This window comes from Thunnus thynnus, chromosome 11 (assembly GCF_963924715.1).
Source record: "Thunnus thynnus chromosome 11, fThuThy2.1, whole genome shotgun sequence".
Lineage (NCBI taxonomy): Eukaryota > Metazoa > Chordata > Actinopteri > Scombriformes > Scombridae > Thunnus > Thunnus thynnus.
Genome location: NC_089527.1, coordinates 33102677 through 33113082, shown reverse-complemented (window position 1 = coordinate 33113082; position 10406 = coordinate 33102677). Strand labels below are relative to the sequence as shown.

Genomic DNA, 10406 nt, shown 5'->3' with positions numbered 1-10406 from the left:
AATCTACATGGTTACTTTCTCGCCTTAAAAATCTTAAAACTTAATAAAGGGACATATTAACAGTCCTAAAGCGAGATTTACAACAGCTTTTAGCCTGGCTCAAAATCTCTGCCATCGCTGATCACTGCCAGTTGGTGCGAAATGCATTCTGGGATGCGTGGCTGTCCCAAGCTTCAGCGGCCTTCGACCGACCAGTGGTGTAACTTCATCAGTCAGTCAGTCAGTCAGGGACAGACATGTTTGTCCAGCCAATAACTGGATACATTCTAAATGAACCAGGCTCTGTCCCTGTGACTGAGTTCATGTAGACAGCTCATTGTAACGCAGCTTCAGTGTTCCAAACTACCTACAACACATTATTTGACCTGTTTGCTGTATTCTTGTTCAGGAGATAAAAACACACAACCACAGAGAAACATTCGAAATTGGACAGTCAGATTCAAAGACCTCCGGACTACCGGTATTCACTGTCTGAATAAGACTTTAGCCACCCCACCTGTAATAAGGAAATTACTGTATGCTGACTTGCGATAGAATTAATTTTTTTTTTTTTTTTAATTAAAAAATAAAACCATGTTACAAACTCATTTTTACTGTGAATTTATTTATAGACTTGAATCACAAGATGGCAAACATATACATTTTGTGATGCCCACTACTAAACAGTATGATGATACACCTGAAGCTGGATACCAACCCCCATAAAGTGACAAGGGAGACGAGGAGAGCGGAAGACAATTCAGAAAAATAGAGAACATGGAAAAAGTAATATGTGTTTAATCCAAACATGGACCACGTGAAGAAAGGCCACAGACAGAACAGATCTCTGGGAAAAGGCTGGAGGAAGAGATGTTCGAATCAGTTCTTTTGTTCTGAACGGTTTTACTGACGTTAATGTAAAGCCTGAGCAGTGGTCTTCAGTTACTTTAGCTCTGTTTAAAAACAACACAAAAGGATATCTGAAATGATTCAATGTAATCTGGTTTCAGGACAAACAAGGAGTCAGAGGTACTTCAGCCAGGTACAGTTTCTTTAACATTATCTGGGCCCAAGAGATGTTGAGTAACTTAATAGGGTGTATGCCCCTATTAAGTTACTCAGAGTAAAGCATGTTGTAAGTAAAATGAATGGGCATATGGTCATATATAATGTGGCCCCTTGACCATTTTTGTAAGGGCAATGAGGCCATAGCCATGTCATTATGTACTGTATCAAATCAAATCCAGTAGAAGTGAAGAAAGAAAAACTGGATCCTCATGAAAAAGATACATGGGTACATTAATTCCTCTATGTGGCACGGTCAAAATGAGCCTTAAAAATAAATGATATAATATGTACATTGCTTTGATTGTGCTGTTTTGCAAAAAATGGATACGCCTTACTTTGGTGTAACGTGTCAGATACTGATGAGTCCATTTATTCTGTAATGAATGTTTTTTCTTCATCAAGCATAGATAATAATCTGCCGTCACTGACTTGTAATTCTCTTTGGCACTTAACTTCACTGTGGAAAAAAAGACACAGAGGTGGTTGTTACAATTCTTCCATTACAGACTAAAGAGCGCAGCATTCTGATCCACCACAGGGAGCTATGCTCACTTCATCCAAACCAGTGGTTTACAAGGGAGGTATGTGTCTGAATTAACACCATTTTAAGATATATGATCATTGTGTTGATAAGCAAATAAATGAAATATTCCAATTTTAAAATGTGAAATTAGGAATGTTGTAATGTCTACTGTCTGCCTGAAGGCCTGTTCCATGTTGCTGCCTATAAATTTGATGGTAAACATATTATGTATGAGGTAAATGTATTAAGATAACTTTCTATTGATGTTAGGACAGAGTATGATTGGCTTCACAGTTCACTTCAGAGTTTATTTTCCAGTGACTTCTATTCACAGTTTCACAGTGACCACTTCTGACATAACTATTCATTAATTAAAGAATGCCAACTTCACCTTTCTTCCTTTCGGTAGATGACAGTTAATGTGTGTGTCATGATTTCTGTCTCCGTCCTGATTATTTAGTTTCCTTTGCCCTTCCTGCCTCTCTCCCTGTCATTAACCCCACACTCTCCTCCCTTGGTTTTACCATTCTCCACCTGTCCACCCAGTGCCCCCAGACTTTCTTGCCTGGTTTCCACACCCACCTGCTCACCGGTTGCCACTGCCCAATTGTGTTCACCTCATTCTCTCATCAATCCCAGAGGTTTATATACAGGTATAGGTACCAGATGTGCTCGGTGTCCTGCATTTACAAATGACGTCACATATTATGATTGGCTTTACATGGAAAGTGTACCGATGCTATGTGTTCGTGCTACAGACGACCATTTAAATGAGCACACTTTGATTGTGAGATTCTTTGTGTAGAAAGAGATTTTATAAAATGTAAATGCCAAAAACATAAACAACATAAAAACATTTTTTTTCTGATACATTTAATGTAGACAGAATTAAACTTTTAAATTCTGTATTTCATTCTGTACTGTGCATAAATGTCTTGCTGCAGTCTGAGACTAATATTTATTAGAACAAATATCAATGCCAATTTACATCTAAAACACACATCTCTCTATAGATAGATATTTTAATAATACATTACCAGTTAGATGTTTATAATGTAGATTTTTAATGTTTAATGTAGACAGTGACTGTACATAATCTGTACAAAATGTATTTTATATTTTAAATTCTTTATTAAATTCTTAGCTGGGCATAAATGTATTGCTGCAGTCTGGGACATGGGCTGCTCCATTATTTATTAGAAAAAGTACAGCAACAAATAGAATTCAGTAAGGCAAAAATGCTGCAAAACTGTGACAAATCAGTATTTACACCTCATCTCAACCTGTCTGGTGCTGAAAGGACCACAAGTGCTCTGTCTGCCTCATCTATAACTCTTTCTGCTGCTGAAGAGGTGTCCAGCTCCTCATTTACCTCCATCGAATCTGACTGCTGCTGTTTTTGAAATGATTTCTTGTTGATGTTATAAGCATAATTGTATTTATTCTTCCCTTTACATATTTAACTTACTTGTTATTTTCTTTATGAAATTCCAATTGAAGTCCAATTGAAAAGCAAGTGGTTTTGCAGTGCTGGGGAGTGATGGGTGTTCAGGGCAGCAGCAGGTGGGGGATCCAATCTAAAATCTCACCTCCAACAAAGTCAGGGCCGGCCCTGCCTTGTGGACGGCCCTCATCCTTGCAGATTTCCCAGGCCTGCACCAGTTTAGTGCAGTGACGTCTGGACATTTGGATTCAGCCACATGAATGAATGGAGCACCATCTTTGGATTTCTGAATCCAGTTCTCCTTAATAAATCCATAGTTGGCATCCCCACTGTGTCACCGGACTACCTCCTTTCAAATGAATGAGGTGTTGAGTTTTTCACACAGGCTGTCTGAACAAAGCTGAAGACCTGTTTAAATAAAAACAGTGTATTGTGTGATTGGCTGTAATCACCATGCAAAATAAGGGAGCAGGTACACAGTTTGTGTCTTACCTACAAAGATGAGCAGCAGATGTTTGTGAACTCACTGTTTGTTTTAACTGATTTCACCATTCACACTAAATGTATAAGCAATGATGATTTCCTGTCTGTTTCTAGCTTCTCTACTGTGTGTGTTATTTCATGTTTCTTGGCATCTATTGTCAGTTTGTCTCCATGTGTTGCTGTACCTCATGGGACTGTACGACTATGACTACCATTACTGGTTCAGCCTTAGCAGGTAGTGTACAGTGGGTTTATCAGAGCGTGTTTGCTGAAAACAGCTGCCTGCTGCTGCTAGAAATGAGCTCAATGAGAGCGCTGAGTAATTTTGCCCTAAAACCAAATCTATGAGGATACAAAGCTCAGATGGTGAGAATATGAGTGACCAGTTGTACTTTACATGTAGACAAAAGAAAACCCCTTTTATTCATTGATTTATTTATTATTTACAACTCATTTTAAGACAGAGTGAACAAAGTGACAGATAAGGAGAGAAAGATACGAGAGCTTTAAGACTTTCATGCTTGTCATGAAAACTGAACAGTAAATGTTATTGAAACCTCTCTCTCTGAGTCACCTCATCCCTCTTTTTCTCTTCCTCCATCCCCATCTTTGTCCTCATTATCCCCCTTTTTCAGTCACCTCTCCCGACCTCTGTCTGTCTGTCTGTCTGTCTGTCCTCTCTCCCCTTCTACAGTATATCCCTCTAAATCTCTACCTTTCTGCTTCCTGCTTTGATCTCATCTGTTCCGACTTATTCCCACTTTCCTCTACACACGCTGTCTTTGCTTTCTAAGCACATTATGCACTTTGTTTCCCTCAGTAGTAGGTGAGCAAGATTAAGCTGAGTTAGTTCCTTGCTCTCCTCTCTTCATGCTCTTCCTGCTGTCAGACTTCATTTCCTCCATGTGTTCTGCAGAATGTACTGTACATCCATCTTTTCCTGTCTTCTTTGTAAACCCACTTACACTATGTTTTATTATGAGTTTATTTTTGCCTCTCTCTTATTAATATTTTTGAATATAAATAGCACCTTTACTTCTGCCCACCAGTCTGATTCTTCAACATCCTCTTTACAGTTTTCCAGTAGTAGATAACATCTTCTGTCCTTCACATTGGGTAAACGGCACCACATGCCTTCTAATCATGATGTTTGAATCTTTGTCCTCCAGCAAACTCGCCTCCTCTCCTCCCTCAGTGTCAATGCTGTTTGGAGTATTGCTTCTTGTGTGAGGAAGTTTTTTTCCAGATGGCAAAACACTTTTGATTGGAATGTCTTTATTGACTGATCAGCTGATCTGACGGGACAGTAAAAGGAACAGCTGGGCTGGACTGTCCTGTGAAAACAGCTTTACTGCAATGTTAGAATTGTGTTTTATTATTTACCAACACAAACATCCTCCACATCACTGCAAAAACACAAGCAGAAACAAACAAACAATATAGACAATAGGGCTGTAGTCTGCTGGTCGACTGGTCGATTAGTTGGTCGATATGCTCTCGTCTGACTAAATTCTCATTGGTCGAATAATCTCCGTGTTATTTTCATAAGGAGAAAAGTGCTACATCAATAGCTTTCCAGGATTAATCCATTATGTCCTGCGGTGGGAGGAACAGACTGACAAATTACCTGTGAAAACGGGGGTGTTTTGAATACACCCCCGTTTTCACAAGTTTGAACTCGCCCAACCTAATGGAGACTGCTGGGTCTGACTGTACTCAACATTTACTGAACGTTTACTGAATCTGTGTTTCTCCATAATGACACAACGAGAACCCCCGCCAGGCCAAAATATTTTTTAATATTTGATATTATCTGTCGTTGCCTGGGAAACTACTGGTAGCGTAACGCCGTTGAGGAATACGTCATTGCGTAGTGTATTTGCGTGGCGAGTGGGAAAGAGCGAGGGGCAGAGAAGTGACGGTGGATGCAAGCGGAGCAGAGGAAAAGGTTAGTAGTAAGTTGTCAGTCTGGCAGTAAATGTACAGTACAGACTACAGTGTGTCAGTTAATAAATGCTAAAAAGTCACGTCTGTTGTCTCCCTAAATGCTGGAAAAGTGAAGGAGGTTAGCTCCAAAGTTAGCAACAATGGGTTAGCCTAGCCTGAAGACACAAAACAGAGAAATGTGTGGCTGCCGAGTTTACTGTGTCCTAATAGACAAAGCGCTTCCATAATCTGACCGTAGACTTTCAGGAACTGCCTGATACTGAATATCTTTGAACAGTGTCCCACTGTAGACTTCCAGTCTTGAATTGTTGGAGCCAGATTTGATTTCCAAAATAATATTGTATGATTATAATACTGTAGATGAATCATATAAGCTGTGAAGCTCTTACATCATCATATTTACCCATAAAATAAAAATATTATGTGTGTAGAATTTGAGTCATAAATGAATCATTACAACACTGTAACATTCTTTATGATTTCTTCATAAACCAAAAAGCTTTTTCTAACTTTCCATTCCAAGTGCATCTTGGTTCATTGAGGAAACGTATACAGCTACAGTCCTGCTGTTGTTATTACTGCCATAATATCAGCTGAGCCTGGACAGGACATCACTTATACTTTACCTGTGCTCTCTCACAAACTAATGAGGCTTTATAGCTGATTTCTCCCTCACGTCCATTCTGTTCTGTTGGTAATAAACAGATTTTAATCAGTCTCATTCTATAGGCCTGACAGCTGTAGATCCATAATCAGTATCAGAGTAGCAGTTATCAGGTGTTTTCCTTTTAAAACTATGACTTATTTTACACGTTTGACAGTTGAGACGATGCACCTGGTGAGTAACTGTTGTCTCCTCAAAATGAGGCTGGAGTGAGTGAGGACGTCTGCTTTGGTGAATTAAACTCCTCCATCCTCACATGTGATGCATCTCTGTCTTTGGGCAATAATTCAGTATAATATGAATTGAATTGATTTGACATGATGGTTAGTTGTCTGTCTCCTCTACAGGAGTCTAACACTTTGTGGACAGGAAGGAAAAAATGTCAACAAATATAAACCAGCAATTACATTTCCTTCAAAACATATTAGGCAAAACAATTCAACAGTATGAACATCTATTTAAGATCTGTCTTCTCTTTCTTTGTTTCTATACTTATTGAACGTAACACTCAGTGTTTGCTGTTGTGGACAATGATGAGACTTCTTGATCACTGAGGTCCATTTCAAGCATAAAGACTCAATAACACTGAGAGTAAAATACACAAATAAAGAGCAGGATCAAATCCTTCTTAATTCTCAAGTTATTTATTTATTTCTTTTTATTTACAGGTGGTCGTTCCCAGAGAGCAAGCCACGTTGATTCAGAGCAACTCATCTCCATGTCTGACAGTAACAGTCCAATCCAGAGCCGCATTAGAATGATGTATGTAGGAGACGAGTTGTGTGGCGACAGTGGCGAGGAAAAACTCCCTCTAACGTGGAGAAACCTCGGGAGGAACCAGGCTCTCTGGAAGAAGCCCCTCCTCCTGAGGGCTGGGGGTCCTCCTGCTGCTTCAGACCACGATACGAGCTGCTGGTCCGACATGAATCTCCATCTTCTCCTTCACCACCTGCAGAAAGACAAAAGAGAAGAACACACTTACCTGTGATGTCCAGTTCCCGTGGTCGCTCACCTCCACTGCATCATCTTCAGGAGAGTGCCACACAGTCCCCCATCTCCACACTGCTCTACATCTGAGAACAGAGAAAAACACTTGCAGTCATACAGAGTGGGTGGATTAGACAATCCCTGTGAACAACAACGTGTGTGTGGGCTCACTGTCTGGAGAAACAGTTCAAATCAAACAACATCAGAGTCACTTTGGCTTCAGGAAGAGACACTTTTGTCATCTTACCCGTCTTTGGTAGAAAAGGATGTAGGCATCTCGCTGCCGCCGCTCACAGACAGAGGCCCCCTTTGTCTCTGTGACCTCTGAATCATTATAAATGAGCCAGCGGTCAGCGAGGTCATCCAGCTCCACATCTGGGTGCACTCCGTCACTTATGTAGTGTCCTAACAGGAGAGGAGTCACTGTTAGATCAGGTGTCTTAACTTGCACAGGTTATGAAGGTCAACTGATCTCTACAGCTGACTTGTGTATGATTCATTTCAGTTAAAAAAAATGGTTTAACAAAAATGCTCAAATAATGAGTCTGAGAAGCTGATAGATGAACCACAGAAGGTGACAGTGTGATGTCAGCGTGTCATCATCTTACCTTGTTCCCCTCCAGAGCCTAAATGGCTGATGACGCTCACCAGACTGTACCAACCATCAGCCTGAGGAGGAACACAGTCAACAACACACACATATAAAACACCAGTACACACAGACCACATGTTTACTTTGTATTTGGACTCAGGTGAGTTGTTTCTTACCTGGCTGGAGGTCACCAGCAGCTCTCTGAACAGCTCCACTGGGTATCGAAGCTTCTCCAGCTGCAGGAACGGAGTGAAGCTGAAACGTTTCAGATGAAGCATCAGCACCCTGTAGACAGGAAATAAACACAAGAAGAAGAAAAGACATGAGAACCAGGAGATGAAGGAGAAGTAAAGTGTGTGTGTGTGTGTGTGTGTGTAGTTCAGCAGGTCCTTTAAAGTCAGTGGACCACAGTTGGATGTGATGTCACTCACTTGGGAAGGTTCACAAAGGTGGACTGCTGGCCAGATGTGTTGGCACCGCAGTCACACCTGAAGTCCAAGTCTGTCTCCTGAACAACAGAGACAACATGCTGTCAGTGACATACTGCATAATAAAACAGCAAGGATGATGTCACTGAAAAGGGACAGGTGGATCTTACCTTCAGGTAATCCTGGAGCATCTGCTGGACTGAAGCTCCAGGCACCAGGTCCAGAGACAGGTTGTTGAAGTCCTCTTCTCTGGTAGTCCGGGCTCCACACCTGCACATTCAAGGGACAGAACATAAAATTACAGCTGCAGAGGTCATGATGAGGCGTCCTGTTGTAGGGATTTAGTAGCACAGCTGGAAGGTTAAAGAAGGTTCAAAATCTCTGTGGCATCCTGATTTAACATTAAGACTTAATGTGGAAACTTTTGACAATGTTTTGTATTTATGGGGAAAAGAAGGAAAATGGGAGAAAGGTGTTTTGCTGTTTCGCTGAAGATATGTGATATGACATATGGCATATATACATAAAAAAGCTGTATGAAGAGACAAGTGTGTTGAGCTGTGATTGTGTGTGATGTGTTTCTCTGTCTTCTTTTACCTCTTGCAGATCCTTGTGTTCTTCATCTGGAACTCAAAGTGGTCTTCAACGGGGCACCTGTAGCTTCTTCCCACGCGGGCAGCTGCTTCCTGCAGCGCTGGCGACAAACTCCTCATCTGATCCAGGAGAGTTGTCAGCAACTCATGAGCATCCTGAACACACAGAGACACACACAGGGTTTGATGCACAGAGGAGGAACTATCAGGAGGAGGTGAAACAACAGAAACAATCAAAGCAGCTGACTCACTTTCTGGTTGAAATCCTGGAACTCCTGAGCCTGGACAGAGAGGGCGCTCTTGAACATAAAGAGGGCCTGGAGTTTGTCACGGACGTCGACGGAGCGGTGAAGCAACGCGATGTTCATGAGTCTTCTGCAGCGGGTGAAGAAAAAATAAGAGAGGAGAGCTTCTGCTGTTATTTCAGTTCAGTGTGTGTGTGTGTGTGTGTGTGTGTGTGGCTGCTGTACCTGATCAGTTCAGCCTGAGGCACTGAACCCCACACCTCCACCTGGCACATGATGTCTGTGATGAAGTCCTTCAGCGTGAACAGGCTCTGAAGGCTGGAGTTCATATAGCAGATCTGAGCTGGATTGGGAAAGCTGACACACAAACACAACTTGTCAGCACACACATCAACATCACTAACTGCAGCTGCTTTTCTCTCACTAGTTAGATTTCACTTTGCTTTGATGGATTTATGTTCTGTTACAGATCCATTTGTTAGTTTAGACATGTGACAGAGCAACAACAAACCTTCTGTTAAATATTTGTGTTTTGAAACAGATTTACTCACCCAAACCAGTCGACCTGCTGACCTCTGAGTCTCTGGGAGGTCATGACATCACCATGACGGACGTGATGTGTTTTGGCACTACAAGAAGAGAGAAACACACACATAAACATACAGTCAATGTTTTCATGTAAAAGTGATGTAACGATCACACATGTGTTGACAGAGCTGATGCTGATGCTGCAGTACTGCCACACTAAAGAGACGAGATGTTGTCTGAAGAGCTTTTCATGTGAAAAAGTGAGAAAATGTTGATTACAATCAGGAACTATCTGATCAAAGAATAAGTCAACAAATCTGATCAGACATCAGATGGCAGCTTTTGATATTTTTGTGCTTTTGAATGTGAACTATGAACATGTGAAAGTGACCTGTTGGAGGACGAGTCCTGGTTGGCCAGTGTCCGATACCCAGAGAGGAGGAAAGATGTGAGTCTGTGCAGCTCATGTTTTCTGTTGGCTGCTTTCTTCTCTGTCTTCGTCACAGCTTCCTCCTCTTCCTCGGTGAGAGCATCAAACTCCACCACCTCATCAACCTCATCAGCAGTGAGAGTCCCATCTGTAGCTTTGACAGGGCTGCAACATGGAGGGAGAGACAGGCTGTAATTCTGTAGCAGACTTTGTTTTTGCTTGACTTTCTTTCTTCCTGACAAACACTGTCAGTGATGTGAAAAGAGTCTCGTTACCTCCTCTGAGGTTTCTGAGGGATTCTCTGCTCTCCGTCGTCTCCCTGGTCGTCGGCAGCCGGAGCGACTCGTCGATTTCTCTGTTGGAGGAAACAAAGACTCTCACAGTTCAGTAACACAGAGACACACTTTTGAATCCTTTACTAGTCCAGACTGGTGACTGTGTGATTGATGTGAAGCAGTGAAACTTACTCTGCAGCAGTCGAAGACTCGGCACCTT

General features: G+C 41.6%; 1 protein-coding gene across 1 annotated transcript; it reads right to left on the bottom strand.

The window, feature by feature from the left end:
- Positions 1 to 7039: 7039 nt before the first annotated feature.
- Positions 7040 to 10399, bottom strand: LOC137193232 (ubiquitin carboxyl-terminal hydrolase 37-like). Its single transcript, XM_067604527.1, has 13 exons — positions 10379 to 10399; positions 10187 to 10266; positions 9873 to 10076; positions 9505 to 9582; positions 9179 to 9310; positions 8960 to 9083; positions 8713 to 8864; positions 8286 to 8385; positions 8119 to 8195; positions 7864 to 7972; positions 7704 to 7764; positions 7343 to 7500; positions 7040 to 7181 (listed from the first exon to the last, which is right to left on the bottom strand). The coding sequence occupies exons 4-13, from the start codon at positions 9546 to 9548 to the stop codon at positions 7176 to 7178; spliced, it is 963 nt and encodes a 320-aa protein (XP_067460628.1). The 5' UTR covers positions 9549 to 9582; positions 9873 to 10076; positions 10187 to 10266; positions 10379 to 10399; the 3' UTR covers positions 7040 to 7175.
- Between the last annotated feature and the right edge of the window lie 7 nt (positions 10400 to 10406).

Coding starts and splice junctions, on each gene's coding strand:
- LOC137193232 (XM_067604527.1), bottom strand. CDS start 9,548: ATGACCTCCCAGAGACTCAGAGGTCAGCAGGTCGACTGGTTTGG. Junction 9,084..9,178: donor CCTCAGGCTGAACTGATCAG/GTACAGCAGCCA, acceptor CACCCGCTGCAG/AAGACTCATGAACATCGCGT. Junction 7,765..7,863: donor TGCTGGTGACCTCCAGCCAG/GTAAGAAACAAC, acceptor GTTCCTCCTCAG/GCTGATGGTTGGTACAGTCT.